At 35.0% G+C, this 27,061-nt stretch overlaps 1 protein-coding gene across 1 annotated transcript in view; it reads right to left on the bottom strand.

The window, feature by feature from the left end:
- mocs3 (molybdenum cofactor synthesis 3) overlaps positions 1-27,061 on the bottom strand; it is a 78,978-nt gene that overhangs the window by 42,790 nt on the left and 9,127 nt on the right. Inside the window, exons 3-9 of the mRNA XM_039748102.1 lie at positions 26,083-26,175; positions 25,802-25,922; positions 12,153-12,227; positions 10,756-10,873; positions 10,144-10,252; positions 8,339-8,401; positions 4,139-4,302 (exon numbers count right to left, since the gene is read on the bottom strand). Coding sequence (XP_039604036.1) covers positions 4,139-4,302; positions 8,339-8,401; positions 10,144-10,252; positions 10,756-10,873; positions 12,153-12,227; positions 25,802-25,922; positions 26,083-26,175 — 743 coding nt within the window. The remainder of the gene's footprint in view (positions 1-4,138; positions 4,303-8,338; positions 8,402-10,143; positions 10,253-10,755; positions 10,874-12,152; positions 12,228-25,801; positions 25,923-26,082; positions 26,176-27,061) is intronic.

Consider the following 27,061-nt stretch of genomic DNA (forward strand, 5'->3'; position numbering starts at 1 on the left):
TTCAACAAGAACACGGACTAGGTCGGAAACTTATTAAGGCCAAATTTTTCATAAATTTTACATAGTATTTCAGCATGCAGAGAACCATGGATACATGCAGTACCATGTAGTGCTGTGTAGAGAGGCACGTTAGGGACCATCAAATCTAAAACTGATGTTATTTAGGAGAATCTAGGTGAATATTATAGGAATACTTGTTCGGCTGATGGCCTGTTCTCATCACAATTACTGTATTCTAATGTTCATATATTTGGCAAATCAACTCAAAATTAGGCATAACCAAAACAACAATGTGAATGCTTTTCAAAAATTATTAAATTTTGTTCATCTCTATTTGACAACCTGAATCCTATCTGTAAAGTTATGTGGAATGTCCACTTGAAGTGTTGTTTTAAATGGTCTTTAAGCTCAATTTCAATATATCATATATAAAGAGAGTAAATAGGATAACATTCAATTTTAAGGAGGTTCAGGATTTTTTTTTTTTTTGTACGGCAGAGCTATTTTCATTTGAGACAAGATATAATGATAAACTTTCACAGGCGTAAAAAACAAATCTGAGCAAAATCAATAAAGTCCAAAACCACAATATACAGCTACATCATACCCTAAAGCTGCGTTGTTATCATGATTGTGGCCACAAAGAGACAGTAGAATAAAAGTGTAAAACAATACACAAACAAGTTAATTCATGCAACTAACTATATGTTGCATATTTTATCTAGCTTAGACAGAAATGTACTAGATTAATCAGTCTGTAACACAGTGTTGCTGTTGTTTAAATAGGGATATACTCAAGTTTACAACTTTCTTTACACCATTCTTCTAGCTGTGTGAGGCATTAGCAGAAGCTATTGCAAAACTGTGCTGGCTGCAGACGCAACAAGTCTCCATCAACCAACAATACTTTATCCCTCATATTATCATCTAGCACATTTTCCTTAACAATTTAGGATCTGCATTTATATGGACAATTCTGGGTCCTCTCACAGAAGCTGTATGGTGCCTGCTTTCCTCCTGGCACAACACTACCAGCAGGCCAAGTAGTCATGCAATATAAAAGACAAATAATTCCACAGCAAATCAGAAACATTAAGTGATAAATGCTTTACAAGTAATATTAACTGCATTTATATTGACAATTCTGGGTCCTCTCACAGAAGCTGTATAGGAAAGCTTGTTGGGCTAATGGCCTGTTCTCATCACAATTACTGTATTCTAATGTTCAAATATTTGGCAAATCAACTCAAAATTAGTCATAACCAAAAAAACAATGTGTGTGCTTTTCAGTAATTATTAAATTATTGAATAAGCAGTATGCTTATTACTGTGTTTTTCATACATATTTTGGGAAAATTCATTTCACTCCATGTTTCTCTACATACTGTTGCTGGATGCAAAGTAATACATAGAGAGATGTTACCGTTGTATGAATCATACTCTTCTCAACTCTCACAGATTTACTCAATACACAAAAATAGACATGTATGTCTTGCTGTAATGGTGCCTTTTATTAAAAAAGAGAAACAACACTAAAAAAGAGCTGCACATTAAGCAAGGCACTTTTTTGTGTGACAGACCACTCCTACCTCAAACAGCACATACTTGATCTTGTCACAGGTCACTACAGACTCCCCAACCCAAACTGGCAGTTGTGGAGTTGATCAATGCACAGTGTTGTAGGCCTGTACAATAAGCACACTGCTCAAAAGAAACCCTTGAATCTTAAAACTATATAAATATGTGTTGCACTCTCTTTAGGAGATGCTACAAGGCTTTGCAGAATTTTGACATTTTTCCAGTACAACAAAATTTTCTCTACTCTTCTGTCTGTTTAGAACACTTTCTTCTAGGGTTTATGAAGCTTGGAGCTGGGAGGCAAAGAACAAAAGTTCTCTTACTGGAACGCAGTATGGTTAGGTTTGGGGTTGCTTATCTTGATGACAAAATCTGGAGTTGTAGATTTTCATCCACCCCTCCCTACCTATTCAAATCCTCTCACTCAGTTTAGGGTTATAGAAAAGTCAAGCTTATTCTGGAAGCATAGAGTTCAAGGCAAGGACCAATGGTAAATTGGCTTCCATGCAATATTTATCACTTTATAATAACTGGAGACATGTAGATGAGCTGCCTTCTAATTTCAGATTGCTGTACTGTTTAATTATTTAACAATTTTTGTGTGTGTGTGTATGGGGTGGTATTCAAAGAAATAATTCTGTGATTATTTTTCTTAAGACATTTTTTACTTTAAAGCCTGTGTCTAAGTTACTCACTTAGGGACACTGTAGCTCATGCTCTGTGACATTTTTCTTAAGTACTGTACTGGCATGCTTCCACCTTGGAAGCCTAAGTATTTTTCCATGCCTTCATTACCTCACTGTTGGATTACTGCAGCTCTCTCATCAACTGCAGGATGCATTAGCAAACTACAACTGAAACAAAATACTGCTGCTAGTCCATTCACATTTACCTCAGAGTCTCATCTTAAAGACCCTGCTACTCATGTGCATAGCTCTGAAAGTTAACCCTACTGAAAATGTGATTATATTGCTTATTCTGTACAAACCAGTACAATGACAGAGATCTACCTGCACAATGGGTCTTCTCGATTCCAAGCCCACAACATTCCTCCTCCCGGCTCAGTCAGTTTTCTAATCATTACTTTTAACGTCTGTACCCTTCCCCGCAAAAAGTATAGCATGTGTGGATTATAGTTTATGTTTTTTTAGTTTTTTACCGAGTCAATATAGACGCCAAAAAAATCAATAATTGTGTTATCATTGTATTTGTCTCCATAGATTACAATATACCTTCTGAGATTTATTCAGCGATGTGAAGCTTTCTTTTCTTGTGGGCTCACCTGCAAGATGAAGAGTGAGGGTCGGGTGTGATGCCAGATTAGTGGCGGGCAAAGACAGGAAACACTAGAGGGACTAGATTCTGGCAATGGAGACTGACTTAGTACATTACGGAGCCTGACCTGCTGTGGGAGGTGGAAAAGTACCAGCTCTATATAGTTGCTATCACCTCCACATATGTGTCCTGGAACCAAACTTCTTAATTGGGGGTGGTCAGTCTACTACTCCAGAATTCCAATGTGTGAAAGACCTCAAATGCGTGTGGGGATACAGACAAGCCTCCAACTAAGAATGGTGCAATTAAATTTTTTCTGCTGGATGTGAGGGTTGCCTACAAGTTGCAGAAGGAAAACCTCTGAGTTTTGCTTGTGCCTGTGCAACAAACAGCTGTTCAGAGTATTTAGCCTTCTTAGAAAATGTGGGTGAGGTGTTCAAAGGGGTGCTGCCCACTGTCTCAGGTAGTCTTACTGAATAACTTCAATGCTCATGTCACCTGGAGAGGTGTGACTGTGAGGAAATGCTTGCTGGAACAGAACCATAATGATGAGATGATATTGTATTTTTGTGTTAGTCAAGGATTGTCCATAACAAACACCACATTTGAACAAAAATTCTTATAAGTGTACCTGGGAAAAGAAGACCTTTGGCTGAAGTTTGCTGATAGACTTATGTTTTGGACACTCGGGTGAAGGAAGGGGAGGAGCTGTCGACTTGTCATCACTTAAAAGTGAACTGAATTTGAAGTGAGAAGCGTAGGCCAATGAAGCCTACACAAGCTGTTAGGGTTTTGTGAGGAAGCGTGGCTATGGTTTTTTGTTCATGATTAGTTCCCATCTCCTACCTCTGAAAGAACTTCTCCCATGTGCAGAGGGAGACTGGAAACATAAAGACTGAATGGAACCTGTTCCAAATCTTAGTTGAAGAAGCAGCTGCTAAAAGCTGTCATCTTAAAGCATTCTGGCAATCTCAAGGCAGCAACTCTAGGACCTGATGGTGGACCCCAGAGGTGTGGGATGCTGCCAGACTGAAGAAGGTGGCCTTCAGGGACATTCTCTCTATGGGATCTCCTGACTAAACAGAGTGGTACTGACTAGATGCATTTATTTGAAAATAAAAAAGTAAACAAAAATATCATTACATTCCAGGCACCCTCCCTTTGAAAGAGTTCTGTTGCTCGGCTAAGTATGGTTGGAGTACTGACTGCCAAGCAGGAAAATATAAACATTACACATCAATGTATACATAGTTTTAGCCATTACCATAAAACATTGCCTGCTGACCTTGTCAGTAGCTGTTGAGCCACAGAATTGTTCATAATTAACAAGACTTTGGACTGTTGGTTCTTCTCCGCATACTACACATCCATTTTGCTTTGGTCTCAGTCGGATTGTGCGGAATCGGCCTTCTAGAGCATCAAACAGTAGCATCTGTTGGTGGTATGAGGCTGAAAAATGCTACAGTTAAGGAAAAGTCACAGAACGACTTATAAAATAAAGCATTTAATGTTTAGCTAATTTTATAACAAGTATTGCCACACTGACTAATAAAACACTTTAGGTTCAAGGTAGAATGATGCTTTAGTTAAAAATGAACGTCAGGATTGATACATATGCAGTAAACATTCCTTTCCAGCTTAATAAATCCTAAAACAATTTTTCTGAGCATAACAGAGCAGATTTAGTAAGGGCCAGTATTAAATAATAAAAGAATAGCATGTGTCCTGAGAAATTAATTTGTATATTTTACTCAAGATAAGTTTAAATATAGACACCTGGTTACACAAACAACATTTGTTCCATTACAGTATCTGGTTTCATTATAGCACAAGGCAGCTCTGTAAGATTACAAACTTTTAAAATTTCACCTTCATTAAGTATCTTGCTATTTATAATGTGGGGAGGTTTCCCATGCAAGTAACTATATAATATGAACTGATGGAATAACTAAGCTCTCTCTTAAAGTGACGGTACAGTTATCTTCATGTTCAGTACTGACCAAAGTCCAAAGCTGCAAGCAGAACTGAAAGAAAAGTGAAAGTGGTGAGAAAAATGTACAGATGTGTAAGTGACAGTCTTTTTTTACATTACAGGGTTTCTAGGAATTCGGGGCCTTCCTGGAAAGCATCTGGTACAAGTCATAAAACAATTTTGGATTTAAAAGGGCCTGTTGTAAGGCAAACCCATGCTAACACTACACTCACACACAAAGGGTCAGTTTAGAGCCATAAAATAACTTAATGTGCTCTTCTTTAGACACTGGAGAATAGTGTCTAAAAGTGTAATGTTTGCTTTATTCAAGATAAAAAATACATTTTACAATTAGGGCTTCTGGTGATGCTTGTACATATAAGAGTTTTATCTTGAATCGTTTTCATGGTGTACATTGCTTGTGGCTTGCTCACTACCTCAAACAGATAATAAAATATCTTATGACCTGCAGCCAGAAAAATACAAAGTAAGGAGGATGTAACACAAAGCAATTAGATAAACTGGTGCAAGCCACAGTAGAATCTTTTTGGCATTTATGCACACTCACTTAACATTTTTTAGTCTTTCCAAAGCATCACTTGGTAAATGTAAATTGTCTCTTATATTTTTCTCAAAGAAATAATGATTTAGGTTTAAGGGATCAGATTATCCTGAGATGCTAATGCGTACTGGTGCAAAAACTTCACAGGGTTTAAATACTATTTATTATCATGGGTCAATAGTTTTCAAACTGGAGGTTGCTAGGAGGAACTTGGGAGGTTGAAGTTCATTAAAAAATTCCAATTTTTATAGATTATCTTAAATGACCTCATATAGTTTTTAATTAAAAATGAAACTAAATGCTCTCCGAATGCTGGATTAAAGTAGGCCTATATCAATGCAGTTATAGCCTTGAGCAAATTTTCCCCAAGGTCACTCCTGAGGTACCACTGTGGCTGCTGGTTTTCATTCCAACAAATTTCACAAATAAATGGTCCAGTCTTACTTCTAAATGTTCTAGTTGTTTAGTGTTTTTCATTCTTATTTTGCATTCAGAAATATTTGCAAGTGTATTTACATTTAAAGAAAATTCTGAAATTTGTATTTTTCGCTGTATCTCTAAATGTTAACCTTCTTTTACTATACTGTTTAAAATTCACCTTTTCATGTGGAGTTTACTCCCTTAATTGTATCCAGAAACAATTAGTAATGATTGGTGCAGACAAAGGCTCAAACGACACTGAATGTTAAAGCCTAGCCGCTACTTCAGTGTTATATTCATTTGTGTGGTAATTAATAATAAAAGGCTTAATTAAGTGTTCCACAATTTTTGCTTGTCGACCACCTTAACTATAGGTTAAGCACTTTCTTACTAATTCCCTCACAAGTGAATTTTATACTAAAATAGCTACTCACCTTTAGCATTCAGTGTAATTTACACCTTTGTCAGTACTGCTCACCTCTAATTGTCAGTATTGCTATAAAACTAAGGCAGTAAACCTCACTGGAAAGGTGAATTAAAAGAATATGGTAAAAGAAAGTTAAGCATCTAAAGCTATGGCAAAAAATACACATTTCTGTATTTTTATACATGCAAAATAATAAAATAAGAAGGAAAAGACTGAACAAAAAATGAGATCATGTAGAAGTAAGATTGAACAGTTAATTTGTAAAACTAGTTAGCATTAAAATCTGCAACTACACTGGTACCCCAGGACTGAACCTGGGAACCTATGGCCTAGAGCAAAAGGTTCTCCACCTCTGTTGTTCTCCAATTGTGAGTTATCTTTCTCCTTAATATAGAACTGTATAGTTAATAAAGAATTGTATTATCATTTTTGCATTTAATGTAATTTTTTATTTCATATCTAACCACACCACTGTTCTTACATTAAAAAAAATTTCAATTCCTAGAAGTATGCCAAGGAAAAATGGTTAAGAATCCCTGACCTACAACTATCACGCAATAGTCTTCTATAGCATTGGCTTTGGTAAACAGGTCTACTATAATTCAATATCATGTCATGTAACTACTATTAGCAGTAATCAACATAATGCTTCTCCTAAAGCATTGGGTTTATGATAGTGGGGTGCCCTGAACAGATGGTACAACACTTTAAAAACTGTAAACTGTAAAAAGTAAGTAGCTGCTCTTCAAAATGATTCAAAATCATTCATCACTTTTTCTCAGTACATTAACATGTTGGTGTAAAATTTAGTTGTGCTGAAACACACTTTTTTTACCCTAATAACATTTTCCACAGAGGTCTGTTAAGATACTGATAAATTGGTATGACTAATATTCCTGAAAAGTGGGTAAGAAATGTATACTACAGGTTACAATATCAATCCATCCATTCATTAATTTTCAAACCAACAAAGCCCAATTTAGCATTGTGGGGTACCACACATTAAGAAATCTCACATTTTAAAATTTACTGTTTAGCATCAAACATAACTCGGAACCTCTAAAGAATATATTTAATTTTATCTAGGTCAAAGCAATATTTAAAAATACTGAATGGTTGTCAGTTAAGTAACTAGAATCCACATATTGTCATGTGACAGGAAACAACATAAGCCAATAAAACAGTTCTACGATTTATAAGCAGGCACAGTAATCAATTACTTAAAAAAACAAAAAGAAAACAAAACTCCCTAAATCATTTCTCATTAAGTTAACTCAAACAACACACTGTTTCTGTACAATGATTAAATGCAAGTCACTGAGTAAAACAGTTCACCAGAATAAGCATGACATTTCTATTGCATTCCACTACTGAGTCAGGGCTTAAGGCTGACTTCTACAGTCTGCTTCCCATGTAAAAATAGTGCCCCCTCTTGTGGCTAAAAGTTGTCATTTTAAAAGTGCCACTTGGAAACACTAAAAAATGAAAATACTGCATCCGATAATTAATTGTTTTTTATAATGCAACAAAAATGATAAAATACTAGGCTCCTAAAACATAAAATGATTTATTTATATACATTATTATGAAGTTTTTAGATGTCATATTAGCAGAGTTACTGTTTGCAAGAACACACTGATTTGCGCTGTACAATGTTACTGCCACAAAAAATTCAAAAATTGTATAGATATAATTGAATACTTAATCACTGTAAAGAAAAAATCACCCATAATATTATATACCCGAGAGAATGAAAAAAGATATTCCATCCATCCATCCATTATCCAACCCGCTATATCCTAACTACAGGGTCACGGGGTCTGCTGGAGCCAATCCCAGCTAACACAGGGTGCAAGGCAGGAAACAAACCCTGGGCAGGGCACCAGCCCACCACAAGGCGCGCACACACACACCAAGCACACACTAGGGACAATTTAGATTTAAAAAGATATTCTGAACATATAAATAAAGGATTTAATATGTTAAAACCACCAAGCCATTTATTTTGAAGAACAGCTATCTAGTCAGCATAACAGAAAACCAGGAACAAATCTAATATAATTATGACTTTCAAAAACCATAAAATGTACTACCGTAAGGATACAATCTTTTCCTGAAGCGATCTTGAGGATTTCCAGGGCTTGAAAGCATCCCATAATTCCTGGAACTTTATTTATATAAAATTAGTTAATGCTGAATTGTTAGATGTTAAAATTTGCACTTGTGCATTGTCCTAAAGTTCTAAATGAGTCCACCTCCTTCTAAACCAATTCATAATTACAGAGTTGCCAATATACAGATCCTATAGTGACAGCAAATTCATACAAAATACAGATGCTGAGCCTAAACAAAAAGTTTATCACAGTATGCAGTCATGCATAAAAGCTCACTCATGCAAGATTTAGATATTCCAGATTCTCTAAAGCAAACCTGATGTTGCATATAAAACCTGCTATGTGTTGGTTATCACATGTAAGTGACAATTTCATTGTAATGAGCACAAATGGCAATAATGACACTATGATACTAGAACCATACTGTATCTTTCATATAAAATTCCAATATACTATGCACACAATTCAAATCCAGTTTGCAAATTATTGTTCCTACATTTTGATTCCGAAAACAGTCCAACAATTTATAGTGAATTATTTAACATCGGTGCATGTATTTGAATGATGTGAATTACCGGTAACATGCATATCACTACAGTTTTGTGTCGAAACAGTTCTGACATAACTTTGCAGCAGGTACATTTTTATTATTATTTGATTATTTACATGCAATCACAAAGCAGTTGTCAATTGAAGCACTGAAGGTCAGGTGTAGCAAACAAATACAAGTTTCATAAAGCAGTTTTTTGTCACGTAGCTTTACTTTTTTACACAATAAATTGCTTCACTTTTGATATTTCTCTTTGTATACTATTTATTATGGACAGTTAAGTTAAAGGTATATAAACAGCATTCATTCTAAACATAAAAATGGTAAAGTACACTAAATAAAAAGGACCATTTATTATATCTTACGGCAGCTGCCAATAACTTTAATTAGTAAATGTTTTTTTTTTCTGGAGCAGAAAGCAGAATTACAGGTGGCCTGTAACATAACACATGTATACCATTAACAAATACTTTTGTAATAATTTTATTTAACAAAGCATGCAGGTTATATTTCTCAAAACATATATACTGTATAGGCCCATTTAACATGTGAACTAACAGAATGATAAAATGTTGTTTCCCACAGTAATTGTATATTTTCTAAAGTAATTTGATAACACATGGTGCAATATGATAATTATCCATGCAATAATATAATTAACTAATTATTTTGAGTATGTTTGCAGCCTGTCTTTAAAAAAAGGAGGAAAATAGATACAAAACTTGCTATTACAAAGTTTCATACACTAATATATTCTATTAAGTTCTTAAAAATATATAAATAAATAAATAAATAACACAAAACTGGTGTACAGTAGAGTTATACATGTGGCCTATTGTATTTAAACTAATGTACTTAGGATTTAGGCCTCAATAATAAAAAAAAGAAGAAAATAGGTATAAGGTACCATTTAGCAATGCAAGGCAAATCTTCAAGTACAGTATTATAACTAGACACATTTTGGTCTTAATATGACAGTTATACTTAGGACAGACAAAATTTTTCATTAAGCTGTACTTGTGCATAGCCTTAAATATTTTGAGCTCAGTTAACAACATTTAGTTCATAATGTCTGTAAAGAAAGAACAAACACTGTGTATCAAAGTTTCAGAAAATCAATAACAAATCGTTATTGGTTTAGAAATACCTCCTCGCCATATTAAAGTGTCTTTAAAAAGAAAATATATATTGTGTAAAAAAATATATTTACGGCTATAATTTAATAAAAAAAAAAAAAACACTTACCAACACCAAGAACTCCTCCATCGGAGCAACTAGTGACAGTTTCTGGTGGAGGTGGTTTTGCATATAGACATCTATAACATGGACCCCCTTTGTAGTTGTATACAGTAAGCTACATACAAATATATAGTAAGCAGTAAATCACATAAAGTAATCTAAAACATTAACTAATACATTTTTTTAAAGTACAATACTGTTCTAAATGAAAATGATAAATAGTCAAGCAAATATTCAACTACAGTACAATAAATTAAGGCAGATTCAGTTCAAATTGTTTAACTCACCAATAGCATAAGTCAATTTCTGTGGTTTGCTACCATTAGCCAAACAACTGTATAATGATTAATACCAGCCTTTACCGAAGAAGAAAAGTTAAAGCAATTAGTTAATGTTATTGCCATCTGCTGGTTATTAAAACTTACGCAGGAAGATTAAGTAAACCTCAGAATATTAAATAAATTGTGTAAAGTTTAGGCAAAATATACAGAAAGAAAGCAAATTAAACTTTAATGATATGAACAATAGTTTCAAATCATAACATTTTCTAAAATGTTTCTCACTGGAACATTAATTTGATGCAGTTTTATAGCAAATTAATATTTCAATTTTTTTTACCTGGCCCTCTAACCTCAGAGCACTGGCAGAAACCAAAGGTTTACCAGAAAGGACACAAGCATCATTTACAAGGTATCGGGTTGGGACATTGTCTGAGCAGTCAGCCACAATGTCATACATGGAAGGATGGTCATTAAGAAAAAAAACTCAGTTTTAACATGGCTAATTTAAAAGCCAACTACAAATACAGTATTAATAATATATTAATACACTTTGCTAATGTTCATATACTGCTTACCAACTCATAACACAGACATATTTTGTTTATTATGCTGAACAAAATACAGACATAATCGAACTTTAATTTAGTTCTTAATCATTTCAATCTCATTATGTAAGACAAAAATACAGTAATTATACATTAAGTGTATATTATCAACAATTATTCCTTGCAAGTAATTTCCTACTTGATCAGCAACAATTTATATGTGGAAAATATTATTTAAAGAACATATAGGGACACAAAGGTGTGAATGTGCTTAATTCAGTAAGAGAATGGGTAAGACTAAAGTGTTCAGTGGCTCTGCCTGACACCATGCACTCTGGTTTCAATGTATTATAGACCATCCTCTGATTTTCACAGCCAACAATATCTTGGCTATATCAATATGTCATGCATACCACTTACACACATGCACACACACACAAAGAAAAGAAAACAGATTGTTCATTGTCATCAACTAACTGCTCAGAGTGGAGAATATGCCAGTTTGAAATGCATTGAACAGTGCATGGTTACAAATACATCCGATTCACAGTGACTGGGATACAAGCATAAATGAGATGAACTCATGGTCCCACAATGTCATTGTCAAATATAAAGGCTAGTGGAAATGGAAAAACATTAGGTCTCTTCATGTGAATTTCCCCTTGGGATTATTAAAGTATCTATGAATACCAGAATTATAATACAGCAGAGTGAGATTTTTTTTAACTGATTAGTTGTGCCCCTTCCTTTGCTCTTGTACTATCTAACATTTTGATCTGGGTAATGTTTCATGCCTCAAATTTGTCCTAGAGAGGTTCCAGGCAAAGGACAATGGATTATAGGTGAAAACTTTCAGTCCCAATAAAGTATCTGCATGAGGAAATTGATAAAGGTATTCAGAGTTCTGAAAAAAATATATTATTGGATTTAAATCAGTACGGACCAGCTTCCTTGTGGTGTACTTAAAACATGTTGTTATGTCTATATAAAGACAATGGATAACCATCTCGGTGTGAAGCAGATACAGTATATCTATAAAAATAACTTTGTATTGAAAAATAGAAGGGGAAGTAGAATGGGAAAAGCTTGGCAGTATGGCACCGCAAAAGAAAATTCTAAACAAACATACAAAATTCTGATATCACATGAGCACATTCTCAGACAACCAGATGAATTGAAAAAAGGATACTGCTGAATAAGCTGCATGGCATTTTCAGGTGTAAGCTGCACATGATATGGTATACATTCTACTGTTGAGTTCAGCCTATTTACAAATTAGAAAAGAAAATATAAACAATACATTTTAATGGTTTAACTATTGCATCAAATGTCGTAAACATAAAAGTACACTACAAATGGTCTCCTTAACCATAGGTGACCATACAGAAATTTAATCCCAACTTCAGTTCTGTCAATTTATTAAGGTAACTCTGTCTTCATAAATACCATTTTGCAATTATTACTTAAAAAATAAAATTCTGCATAAGTGTCTTTTGCTTAAATACCAATTCTTGCCTCGTTTTACAGAAAAAAAAAAACTTTATGTAATCATTTATAGCCTTCCACTAGTCACTTGCATTGACAGGGGGGAATCTCCAACCCCTTTTTTACATGGAACTGCTTTAACTCTCCATACCTGAGCATTTGAATAAGGTTTATGTCACATATTTGATTCTGCCTTTTCCACCCTTTAATATTTCTTCTATTTGTGGTCCATTTGACAAAATCACTTCCTGGCAAATATTAATAGACATTACAAGGATTCACTAAAGACAGCATTAGTAAATGTATATAAGTTAAGGATCACCTCAAAAGGTTAAAATCTTTGTTCTTTGGGGTGTATAGAATGGCCAAAAATTTGCATCATGATACATATAAATAAAAATTATCATGGTTGCTATATATATTACGGTATAATCTATAGGCATATACTTTTCAGATTTAATCCAGTGTAGGTGTTTCTGTTGGCCTAGTTTTGCAGGTTAACAGTGAGTTGCTCTACTATCCTATTGCTAGTCAATTGAATTCCAAAATATTGTTCAAAATAAGAAGAACTGAACTAGAAAAAAACATATTACACACCTTTTAACATACAGAATATTGGAAAATGTGTACTGTATTGACAATATAAAATAATTGCAAAGAACTATTCTTCCCACTTTCTCTGGTTTCCCATTGGCCAAAAACAAGCAACCCTAACTAAACTTTAACAGTGCCTTTCAAAACATCTTTGTAAACATATAGAGAAAAAATATATAAAGCCAAAACATGTAAAATGTACATTTACTATACATTTACTAAATACTACCTCGGCCGAGGTTATCAAAACAAGCCATACAATACAGGTTACTAAAGAAAGCTTTCACACTACAGAGATTATATGAACTTGAGTGCAAACATTTCAATTTTTAAAATCCTCTTTCTACAGAAATCAATGTTGGTGGACAAATTTTTAAAAGATATACTGTACTAGTGAACAAATACCCTTATTTATACTAAACAAAATTTCTTCCATTCCATTGCTTTCCATGGATCAAAACATGTAAAAATAACGCATCTTATTGCTTACTTATAAATTTATTTATTTGTGCTTAAACTTTTCTACTATTTTTGAAAAACCTCTGTAATGCCCAAAAATTTCCCTTGGTGTCATAAGCAAGTGCTAAATTTGCTCGATGGTTAATGCAGGCCTACGTTATTATAATTATAGATTGTGGAATGTACCTGGATTAAATCATAACACAGATTTATTTTCTGCTGGTAGCACTGAATAACTCACTGATTATATATTACTTTATTTTCCTAATTTTTACACGTCTGCATAATTTTTACTTGCATAAGCATTTAACATTTGTAAAATTCATACATGAACATTCTGCAGAAACTATGTAAACTGATAACTGCACAAGTTTTAACTCCTTTAAAAATCGATAGATATAAGTTTTAACAAGAAAAAATGCAATGTTGTGTCATCATATCATACAGCATACAAAACATGATATAAAAACCTGAGTTACAGCAGATGAAGAACTGACACACAGACACAAGCAGCATTTTAATAGTTTTTGAAAGGATGCTTTATTGGCCCTTTAAGAAAGGACTCTGGGTAACTCTTGGGAGAGTTAAGAGAGCTCTTCCTCTTAATAAGAGATAACTGTCCTCACAGGCCTTCACGGTGCACTGGACTCCTTCCTTCCTTTTTTGGGTATGAGTTAGACCATATGGCCTGCTGCACTGTTCATTGCATCTCCTTCTAAGCTCTTCCAGCATGCATGGCTCCACCCTCCCACCTGTATAGTCACCTTGCCCTTCTCTCACAGGTTACGTTGCTACTGTAACAACGCAAAATACAATTTTTAACATTAATCAAACAAAAGTGCCTGTTCCCTACTACCATTCAATTCTACTGACCAAAATTATTATTGTACCATGCATTTATATATAAATTTAATCCCTGAAACAAACACACTTTCAGTTTTATGACATGTAGGGCTGTTCAATTATATATTTGCATGTGAACAGTCATATTTAGCTACGGCAAGTTAAAGCCTGTGTGGGCTTTCATCTTCACAGTTGTACTGGCAAATGATTTGCAGGACGATAATTAACAGAGGCGGCTTCTTAATCAACCATGGTTAAAATTATACACAAAAAAATCTCTATCAGTGTACCACACAACCCTAACTGTCATGCTGCAGGAATAATTTTTAGGCTAGTTTTAGATTCTCAAAAAATGCCCACAAATTCTGCTGAAGTATTCACAATTATATGGTAGAACCTGTTTTAATAGCAACAAGGTGCTCAGGCCCTTAAAATGAAAAATAGTCACAAATCATGTAATATTTCATCCTCTATACTTTCCAGCAAAATAAAATTTGTCTGTCTAGAACACACTGCCCCAGAACCTTTAATCCACACAGATGATATTTCTACTAACTTCACATAATTCATGCTCTTTTCTTGGAGCCTAAGTTTCTTTCCTTCCCACCTACTGTTTTGATGGAATTTCTAAATTTCTGACAAATGGCTCATGCACCTTGGCAGTGATTATGACAAAATATTGCTTAAGACCTTTTAATGTTAACCTACAGTTCTTCGAGAAAATTATGAAGAATCTTCCATTATGATCATTTGGTGAATTCTGTCAGTGTAGAGATCTAGGCACTAAGGGCTGGGAGGCTATATATAAATAAATATATATATTATAATATATATATTATATGATATATAAATAACTATTCATGGTGGCTCTAAAATCGGTACTGACCCCTACTCTCTTTTCTGTTTCTTTTTCCGGTTTCTTTGTGGTGGTGGCCAGCGCCACCACCACCTACTCAAAGCTTCATGATGCTCTAACAATGATGGACGGATTAAAAGGCAGAGGTCTACGTGACCATCATCATCATCAAGCCCTTCCGTGAGAATCCTAAATCCAAAGAGGACTGTTTCATTTATGTTAGGTAGAATGCCTACAGAGGGACAACAGAGGGGACTGGGCGGTCTCATGGTCTGGAATCCCTACAGATTTTATTTTTTCTCCAGCCGTCTGGAGTTTTTGTTTTTTCTGTCCCCCCTGGCCATTGAACCTTACTCTTATTCGATGTTAATGTTAATTTATTTTGTTTTATAATTGTGTCTTTCATTTTTCTATTCTTTAATATGTAAAGCATTTTGAGCTACTGTTTGTATGAAAATGTGCTATATAAATAAATGTTGTTGTTGTTGTTGCTTGGAGATAGGCAGTTGAAAACACAGAGACAAACAACTGTTAACTTAAACGCTGCTCTATCCACAAAGTAATAGGAGTCTCTATCCCTCTCATGCTCAATGAAATGGAAAAGGTTCTTTGCAACTTTAAGGACTCCGGTTCACGACTGGCATGTAGCACTTGGCCTTGACACCACAGAATGAATTCCCAGACTGAGATAGTGAAGCAGGATGCCTTAAAAACTGCTATCAATGCTGAATTTTCTCCATTTATAGATAATCCATTTACTGGGAAGAAGTCCTCCCTTACACACTGCCTTGAAACCCTAATTAGGCAAATGGGTGTCAGCAATCTTACTGCCATGGGCCCCAGAAGCTACTTTTATATTGGTATTCAGTTTTAGCCCTCATCTGGATATCAAACTAGGTCAGTGGCTTATCTTTGAATTGATATATCATTCAAGAGACATTTTAATGATCTGTTTTTACTCTGCACCTGGATTGGGACACAAAATGTAAATTGTAATTGGTTTAGAAGAGGATTATACCAGAGGTGTGCTAATTTTTACTGTCCCAGAAAACAGCTAACTTTGACCACCACAAAATATAGTCATGATTAAAATGAAGATTAGACTGCCATATGTGCACAGATCATAAAAGATATCAAACTTTTAAAATGGTGTTACTTTCTAGCTGCACTATAAAACCCAGAAATTTAATGTATTTAATATATGATAATTTCTGAAATTACAGGTTGTGATGAGCAAGAACTTACCAAAAAACACTTCATATAAATAAAAATTATTGACGTGTGTGCCCTTTAACAAATGATCTGCTGACGAAATTCACACATTCAAGAAGCAGACTGAGCAGTTTGACATTTAATCATTATGGTTTCAAGTTACAGATAAAATCTAACAGGAAATTCTAAAGTTCATTGTGGACATGGTAGGGATTATAAGACCAGTCTTTACATTATGGCTTCACACTACCATTTTTAAACAAGTTCATGCAGTACTTGACCTATTACATTTTGAAATATCAGTACTCATGTTATTGTCAAGGAGTAAGTGACCCGAATGTTAATTCATCAACTCAGATTGTTAGTCAGAGCTGGAATTTAATTTGTGGCAGACAGAGTTTTTTTTCCCTTAATGTAACAACAAATGGTTGGTTTATGGCTTGTGAGGATATATAGGCTTGGAGAGGGATTTCAGCATAAGATTTACGATAATGAAATAATCATCATGGACTGATTTATCTTACCACGTGCATATAACTAACATTTACTGATCAGTAACTGAAAAATAAATTCTACTTAAAATCAATATTAAATAAAAATTGAAGCATTATAACAATGGTGCTTCATGAATTGGTGAATACCAAGATCACACTGGATATTTTTTTGCTTTGTCAGATTTGTGACATTTGCTGTTGTGAGATTTTACTTTGTATCATAGTATGGAGGAGACATTGCCCAATTAATATCACTGTCTATTTAATAAACAATTTATATTCAAATATCAAGTGTCACAAACTACAGATGCTTTAATTATTATTATTATTTTTTTAAGTATTTAACTTCTCTTCTTATATTGCTTCCAACTTTAAAGCTATCTTTATGAAATCAAACTTATCAACTTCAGATTAATTCATTTTTTCAAATTAATTTCAATTGCCTTTGATCTGTTGTTTTCAAGGTGTCTCATTTAAAGTAAGTGCTTAGGCTTCGTTACTGCTTATGTTTGTGTACTGCACATAGGCTTGGACTGACTTTAACTGCAATAAACTGGAGACTGCCTTCCATTCGCTCTTGTACCAATCAACAAGTGTGGTATGTGGTTCTACTTTTAAATCAACCTCTTTAATTTGACTTTTTCTTAATCTCTTAGATAATTCAGCATTTTTCAAGTCAGAGTTATTTCTTCACAATCACAATATACATTAGTTTGCCACATGAAACTGCGTTCAGAAGTGAAGAGTATTTTATAAATTGTAAAAAAACAACTAACTCACTTGTGTTTTATAATGGAGTTTATGGATATTGGGTTCCCATTATAAATAAAAACCTTAAAACTTTTAGAATATGTCTATGTTTCAAGCCAAAAATGTTACTGAGTAATGACCCATGTCTTGTAATTACAAACAAGTTGTGCATTTTGATGTAAGAAGGAAAAAAAAGCAAAAAAGAAAACCACTGCTGTTAGATTAAGCCATCTTAAAAGACTGGCTGTGCACCCCACTTTGCCAAGTTTGTCTTCCTCCACAGCTTCATTTCAGCCTCATTGTGTTACTGTCCTTGTTGCAGCCTGCAGAACAGGATGGAGGTGCTTGGACTCAGGGTTGTGGATTCACCTCGTTAAGTCACTGACAAGTGCCTTTATTGATATTATTGAATGTCTATGCCAATATCAACAACATTTATTTATATGGCACATTTTCATACAAACAGTAGCTCAAAGTGCTTTACATAATAAAGAATAGAAAAATAAAAGACACAATAAGAAAACAAAATAAATCAACATTAATTAACATCAAATAAGAGTAAGGTCCAATGGCCAGGGGGGACAGAAAAAAAAAAAACTCCAGGCAGCTGGAGAAAAAAATAAAATCTGTAGGGATTCCAGACCGTGAGACCGCCCAGTCCCAATATGTTACAATATGTAGATTGTTGTCTTAGTTCTGCAGAAATTTAGACAATAATAACTGAAAAAAGTCACACAAACATATTTGTTCACTATATGGAGGATTCCATATGTGCTTTAATGAGAGAGAAGTGATAAGGACTGAACAGACGTCATAGGCATTCATTCATCCAGCAAGCATTGGCCACAAGCACAAACAATGCCCAGGCAGGTTGTTAGTTCATCGCAGGGCAAACACACACACATACACAGGCTTGTTTAGCAACACCAATCTATCTAACCTGTGTGTTTAAACTATGGGAGAAAACTGGCATGCAAACTTCATGCAGGGTACACCTGCTGCGCAAACTCTATTCTCCTTCACTAAGAGACAGCATTAAATGTGTGTGCCAGCCCAAAAAGGTTATGATAATAATCAGTTTATCCATCTTCCTAACCTGCTTATGTAGGAAAGGGTCATGGGTCAGCTGGAGCCTAACCCAGCAATCATAGGGTACAAGACAAGAACAACAACCTGACAAGGGTGCCACTCAATCACAGGGAGAACACTCACACACACAAACAAACAACACACTATGACTACTTTAGCAATACCAATTCACCCAAGTTTAATCAGATTGAAGTTTAGAAACTTTCTAGTATAGGCAGCGTGTTAGCACTGCATGACAGCGGTCATCTAGCTGTCATTCCTGCCTCATAGAGCTAGGTTCTACATAAAGTCTACATGTTCTCCACATGTATTTACGGATTGATTGTCAGTGAATTTACTCACTTAAAAATATTGCACTCAGTTCTTTTATTGTTATATCCTCAGTATTTATATTCCTTTTAATAAAAGTTTAAACATGCAGGTTTTACAGTTTTTTTAATTGAAAGACACAAAATGTGTGGGTTTTACAATTCAATTTTTAATGAAAGAGACAAAATGGGTGGGTTACACAGAGTATATTCATATGTGGGAAATAAGTGGGAAAATACAGTAAACCAATTGCAAATGAATATGAATAACTTACTGATTCAACAAAATTAATAGCCTTTATCTCTTAAGAACACAAACTATCTACTAAACCAACTCTAAAAAAAAAAAAAACTAAAATTAAAGGTTATGCTTCTTTGCTATTATACCTTGATCTAAAATGGGTTTCCTCTGACAAAAATGTGTATTTTACTCAGACATCAAATTTGAACGTGTAAGTGACTGAAGTATATGAATAACGGTATGCATTTTCTTGGTTGATATTTAATGACAACACTTTATTATTTTATTATTCTATCCTTATTCATCCATTTTTATCATACTATCTTTGTTAACACTTGAGGTCAAGAAAATCAAATTCGAGAAAGGAAGCCTACCCAAAGTCTAAGAAACAAGTCTGGTTGCATTTTGTGACTCTTTCAAAACTCTTTGATCTAGTTGCTTGGACAAGCATTGATGTTATCAGGTTTAATTGATCAGATCATTTAACTGTCCTTCTCAAAGACACATACTGTAAGCTTTATGCCAATCCACTTTTTATTGATATGGAATATCTTTAGTAGTTCAATTTATCAAAGTACAATATTGCTGTTTAGTCTAAGGCATGGGTCTCCAACACATCACTCGCTCGCTACCGGTAGCTCGCAACCCCTTTCCAAGTAGCTTGCCAAAGGGTTAATGAATCCTACATAAAATTGAAGACTTGAGTAGTCTAATTAGGGGTGGGCGATCTTTCCAAAAAATCATATCACAATCCACAATCTATGTTTTCAATGTGTCATACACTTAAGAGAATATCCGGACTCAAACTCATCAAGACCTAAGTAGCACTTTATCAAACAAAGTTGAATTCAATTGTTCTCTCTTTTGCTAGCTAAGCAAGTAAAGGAACTCGCCCCAAAGCTGGTGAGTTAATGGCTACACTCCACCATAAATCTCTCTTGTTGACTTCATGTAGTGCCAGTCATCTAACTAACTAAAAAACACATCACACATGCAACTGGACATGTGAAAACTCTTGTGAAGTGAAACAGTGACATGTAACAAAATGACAAATGAATAAGTAATATCTGTGTATTTGTAATTGCATTTTTCTGTTTTGACAGGATTCATGTTTTAATTCAATAGTGTGAGATACACTAGAAAATGCATACAGACATACAAAATCCACTAGCAGGTGAACTAAATATTTTTTTGTGATGTTTTAATGCAAAATGTGAGTTGTGGACACCAACATTTTGTAAATGTTCAGGCAAAACAAGCTTATTCAGTTTGTCTGGGTTGAAATAAGCTACGAGAATAAACATTAGAAAACATGAGTAGCTCTATGCCATATCATTTTGTAAAAGTAGCTCTCAAAAGAAAAAAAAGGTTGGAGACTCCTGGTCTAAGGGTTCTATGTGCAGGACACATTGTGAACCACCTTAGGCTGGGTTATAAAAACATATTGTGAAATTCACAAAACAGGATTTGTATGTTCAAAGCATCCTATTTCTAATAAAAAATGTTTAGCTTTCTGTCACCAAAACAAAGAGTGAAGCTTGTTTCTTCCATAAATAAATGGGAATTGTAGCTTCTCCTGACAAAAGCTGGCTCACAGGAGAATGAAGCACTGCATGGGATGCCCGTTCATCATAAACTTTGTTGTATTACCTTTTTTAATGCACATACTATACAATTTTCTAAGTGAACTGGTGGACTGAGTTAAAATAATTAGTAAACGAATACATGAATGTTTTAAGTAAGACTTTTTACTAAAGCATCCTTCAAAATATTAACTTTAAAAATGTAAACTGAGATTCACACATTAGACAAAGTAGTGTATTTGGGATTTTGTGTCAGGTACCAACTAAGTCAGTGAATTTTGCAATTTTATAAAAATTAATTTTGCAGATTAAAATACTTATTTGTAGGATATTACATTGAGCTGCACACAAAGACCGTCTTCTTCTTTCTCCTCTTCATCTTTTCCCACTTCTGTGTGCATTTGATGTGTTTAATCAACCTTTCTTCATATAGCTTGGTCCTGCACCACCTCCTCAGTCAAAATCTTCTTTTATTTAATCCTACCATCTCTGCTTTGGCCTCCCTCACTTTCTCTTCCTACTTACTTCCATCAATCTTCTGCTCACAAATTCACTGTCGCTCCTTATCACATTTCTATACTACTTTAATCTGCTTTCCAGGACGTTCTTAGATATCTCTCCTTCTTTTGCTGTACCTCTGCTAGTCTCATTTTCTATTTTATAACTCCACAAATCTATCTCAACATTCTTATTTCTTCCACATTTAACCTCTTCTCCTGAACCCCCTTTACTCAGCTCCATACATCACTGCTGGCCTTCCAATGGTCTTAAAAACTTTACCTTTAATCTCTGTCTTAAGTTTTTGATTACACAGGTATCCTGAAACCTCCTTTCAATTGTTCCATCATTCACTGTACTGTATGGGTTATGTTCCTGCACTCCTCTGTTATTCTCTCCTTTGCATAGATCTTCTGCATTTGATTCCACAACACATCTACTCCCCTTTCTCCTGAAGTCTTTCACACTTGAGCTGGTACTTCATCTAGTCCTGTGGTATTTCCATTTTTCGTTCTTTTCCTTTACTTCCTCCTTGTTTATACTTAGTACTAGCCCTCCATCTGGGACTCCTTCCCCAAATACTACTCATTGATTTTCTTCCATCTATTCTTGATACTATCACGCTTATTCAGGAGACAGTATTATATATTAGAGTTTGAGGTAGCAAAACTACAAAAAACTCGGTTTTCCACTTATACTAATAAAATCTTCAATGTTTAGGTTGTATTGAAACCATTATCATTAAATGATTTTGACAGTTAAATTCAATAGAGGTTATGGCAAAACTTTGCACTATAATAACATATATCTAATTTGTAGTAGAGTAACAAAGCTCACCCAGCAATATAAGTTCCAGTGAAGAAGTTAGTACTAGTACAATAACATCACAAGGTATCGTGCACAACCACAACTAAAATCTTGTGTATATGAACAATTTATAATTTTCACCTAACCCAACCTGCAAGTTTTTGGCAACCCAAAAGGATCCAGGGAGAAGATGTATGGTTCTCTACACAGTCAGCACCTGGACCAAAATTTGATAACTTGCAAACCTAACATAAATAGAACCTTGGTGAGAATTAAAATCCAGACCATTGGGTATGTTGTAAACAATGTGCTAAAGCCTATTTTTTTGTAATAATGTCTCTTACATCACAAAAAAGAAACAGCACAACCATAATTTGTTGGGCAGCATATCACCATGTACTTAAGATAAAAGACATCTTTTATTCCAAATGCCAAAATTGAAACATAGCATATGATGCTTTTCTTTATTTAGCTTGAATTAAACAAAAGCTTAAATTCAGCTTTCTTTAGAAAACTTTTATGTAAACAAGATTGAGACAATATGGGCTCTTAAATAATAATTCTGTAATATATGCCACTGTTTTATGTAAACTACTATGAATATTATTATACACTAGCAAAATACCCGCACTTCACAGCGGCGCAGTACTGCCTTAAAATTTTTATTAAGAAGAAAATTAAACCTTTTTAAACTGAGGGAAAATATACCAATAATTATTTGTTAAGTATCTCTTTGTATACCACATTCTGAGTTTGGCCCTCCAGTTGTAATATGACCAAGCTGTGCGCTGAGCTTACTCTTGAGCATGCAACGTACAGTTGGCCATGTGAACAGTAATCTTGTTTCAAATCTCACAGCTTGGATTGCTGCTGTCGGTTTGAGTTTCATGGTTTGTTTCAATTACGACAGTATTTGTAGGACTTGTGTTGAAGAGACATTCGGCATCTGTCAAGCGTTGTAAGTATACAACCGGTTTCATCGATAACTTCACATCCAGCTATTAAGAGTTTAAACATTCATAAACATCAAAGTGTCCACTACTGAAATCGTCACCTGTGAATCTAAGATGTTTAAGAGGCATTGGCGGTTGTCGAAAGGTGTAAAATATTTGGCCATTTCGGTACACTTGAAAGCGACAACCGAGCAATTCAGCGGCAGCCATCAACTCACATGAGGAACCATAGGTGAAGGGCTTAAGTATTTCACTCTTATATTGCTCCTGTGTAGTATAATTATCTCCTGTACCATCATCAGTCCACACCTTGAACCTGTCCCAGTCATTCAAGAGTGAGCCTGATATGGCCGTGCAATATGTAACAAAGAGAATGGAAAAGGTAGGTGCCATCTCCGGGCATTGAAACAACTCGGTAAGTGACAGTTCTTTGATCGATGGTGATCACCTCGATAGGCATGTTAATGGGGGTACGGTTGGAATGATAAAGGAAATGGGTACCTGAACAATGTAAAGTAAGTCTAAAATACCTACACAATAACTATAATCATAATAAATGAACAATAAAACAGCGGAGAAGCCGTGGATTAAATTAAAAGGCTGTAGTTATCAGCAGGGAGACGTGAATCCCGTGGCGTAGGAAGGAAGGGAATGTAGAGACTGGAGCGACAGATGGCCTTATATAGGTAGGCAGCCAACAACGTGGGAGGTGTTGGGATTGGGGACCCAATGCCGCCTCACACGGTGACCAAGCTGCAGGCTATGGACGTATATATGTACGTAAGTAGGATTCAGTTAGCGTTAGGAACCCGCAAACCAAATTTCTTGAAGATGGGCCCATAAGTAACAAAGACCGTTGAAAAGTTCAATATGGCGGCTGACAGTGGCATCATACCACCGAAATAAGTACCAAATTTCAGCCTTCTACCTACACGTGATGTTGGAGAATTAGTGACATTGGAAACTTCAATATGGCGGCCAACAGTGGCATCTTACCACTGAAATAAGTACATACATCAGTTTTGGTTAGCGCAGGGAAGCCACCTACCAAATTTCGTGAAGATGGGGCCATAAATAAGAAAGTTCAACATGGCAAACGTTGTCAACCGTTATGACCGTTACGCTTAGAATTTTTAAATGAAACCTGCTTAACTTTTGTAAGTAAGCTGTAAGGAATGAGCCTGCCAAATTTCAGCCTTCTACCTACATGGGAAGTTGGAGAATTACTGACGTTGGAAAGTTCAATATGGCGGCCGACAGTGACGTCATACCGTCGAAATAAGTACGTACATCGGTTTCGGTTAGCGCAGGGAAGCCACCTACCAAATTTCGTGAAGATGGGGCCATAAAAAAGAAAGTTCAACATGGCGGACGTTGTCGACCGTTATGACAGTTACGTGTAGAATTTCAAAATGAAACCTGTTTAACTTTTGTAAGTAAGCTGTAAGGAATAAGCCTGCCAAATTTCAGCCTTCTACCTACACGGGAAGTTGGAGAATTAGTGATGAGTCAGTGAGTGAATCAGTGAGGGCTTTGCCTTTTATTAGTATAGATTTTCAAATTAAATTTACAGAAAATGTAAAATAAAAATAAAGCAAGCTATAATAAAAGGGTTGTGAACTATGGGACAATGTATAAATTGATATTAATGAAAACATTTAAAAAAAACAGAAGCGTTTTCTTCATTAATCTTTTGTCCTTCATTGTCCACAAAATATGTAACAAAATATTCAGTAAACTAAGTGACATAAATTCCAGTTCAATTGGCTGTTCAGTGGAGCTCCACAATTAAAATTTTTGGGCCAAAGCAAGAAGAAATATGTGCACTTTGTAGATTTTCTCATGGAAAATGACTTTGTTGTAATGAATTTTACAGATAAAAGGGGCTACGCTGTAATGAGGTTTTTATTAACAATATTTCTATTGGAAATTTCATGTGTTTTGTCAGTTACAAGTAGCCCCCCTTTAAAGCCTGCAAATGTAAATGTACATGCAAAGTAGTGCATGACGTGGATATACAGAGGTGCTGGTATCCCTATGTATTACACTGATGTAGTAACGTGAAGATTAAGGAGGATTTTCCCATTAGAAATTCAAGTGCCACTATCTAAGACTGATGTTTCTCTCTTGGAGTTTGCAGAACTGCAATCGAAGATCAGGGATGAGAGTGGGGTCAGTTTTCAGCACCATGACTGGGGAACAAATATCCAAGATTAGACCATTGAGCTTTGTAACTTCCTCAAGCTTCGCAGAACTTTCTATTTCCATTCTTCCATTTACAATGTGATCCCAACTGTCCAGGTTCCCACCTTGTATTTAGTCATCTGTCCACACTGTTGGTTATTGGTGCTATTCACTTTTGCTGTGTCCTTCATTTGCATAAAGCACACTCTTGGCATAGAACAAGTTAAGTTAATAAAATTACATTTTATTATTTACTATTTTTGAGATTGTGGGATATTTAGTTTTTCTGTTGGGGTGAGGGGAGTATCTTTTCTTTGTAGATACCTACTGACCAAGGTGTACCACTCAACCAAATTTCAGCTTTTTAAGTAAATAGCAAATAGTGTGTCTCTTGATGAGTGAGTAATGGAGTCAACTTTGCATTAAACATGTATAGCTTTAGGATTACACACTAATTTCTGATACATTACATATACCTGTACCTTTTGAGAGATTCTGCAGCAGAAAAAGCCTTTGGCCAGCCTATCCTATTTTCCCCATGTAGGACCTGTCGATGCAGGTTACTGAGTTCCACTGTGTCATAGTCAAGGAGTCCCAAACGGCCTGTAATTGCAAAAAAAAAAAAGACTGCCATATATAACATTAATGACTTTAGTGACAATGGCTATCATGCTTTTATTTCTACATTTCAAAATTTGCCTATCTGCATATCTATATCTATATCAACCATGGCATATAAAATGATTAATGTAGAATTTCTTACCAATGCCTGCTGAGGCGAGGTATTGTGCCACTGGGCAACCTAGACCCCCACAACCAACAATAAGGACAGATGTCTTCAACAGATTTACCTGGCCTGCAAAGACAAAACAAAAGAAGAATAATGAGGAGGGTAAAAGAATGTGCCGAAATAGCTCATTTAGATCCTATTGTATGACGTAAGCAATTCATCTGGAAACCCAGCATGGTTAATTTGATAAGCAGAGTTAATCTGTGTCATAAAATACACCTCAGGTAAGAAGATCTGTAGCACAAAGTAAAGGCTCAAGTAGATGTGGAGTTGCACCATATATAACCTTAATTTGGAAAACTACACAATGGCAAAAAGCTGGCCATGAATTCAATTAGCACTACAGTGAATCTATATTAATTTTAAACTTTGTAAAATTTGTTAAATCAGTGAAATATATGCATTAAAATCCTTCAAACTTGTGATTTGTAAAATCACCACTTTCCTGACATGAAGAACAGATTGGTAACATCCCAACAGTTATACATGTTATATAGTATTGATATATACATGATGTTATTACTACTGGTTGGGATCATGAGGTGGTAGAATGCAAAGGAGCAACTAACATTCTTATACACAAACCAACAGTGCTACAGTGGTTTATTTCTCTACTGTGAGTAATCTGAATAAATGTATATATTTTTACATGGGCTTTCTTCAAAGACTCCCAACTTACTAAGTAGCAGACCAGACCAGACCAGACCATGTGGAGAATGGCAGCCATACTTCTTCCACATTGATCCACAACATAGGTATCATACTGGGTACCCTACAATACTTCTTGTTCACCTATTAATGTGTGGTCAGACTCAACTCCATCATTAAATTTGCTGACAACACCACTTTCATAGGCCTAATCATCAACACTGACAAAGCAATTTACAGAAAAGAGGTTTGTCCTCTAATATACGCTGGTAACCCACCTGCCCAGCTCAGGACCACAAAGCAG

Source organism: Polypterus senegalus, chromosome 3 (genome assembly GCF_016835505.1).
Source record: "Polypterus senegalus isolate Bchr_013 chromosome 3, ASM1683550v1, whole genome shotgun sequence".
Lineage (NCBI taxonomy): Eukaryota > Metazoa > Chordata > Cladistia > Polypteriformes > Polypteridae > Polypterus > Polypterus senegalus.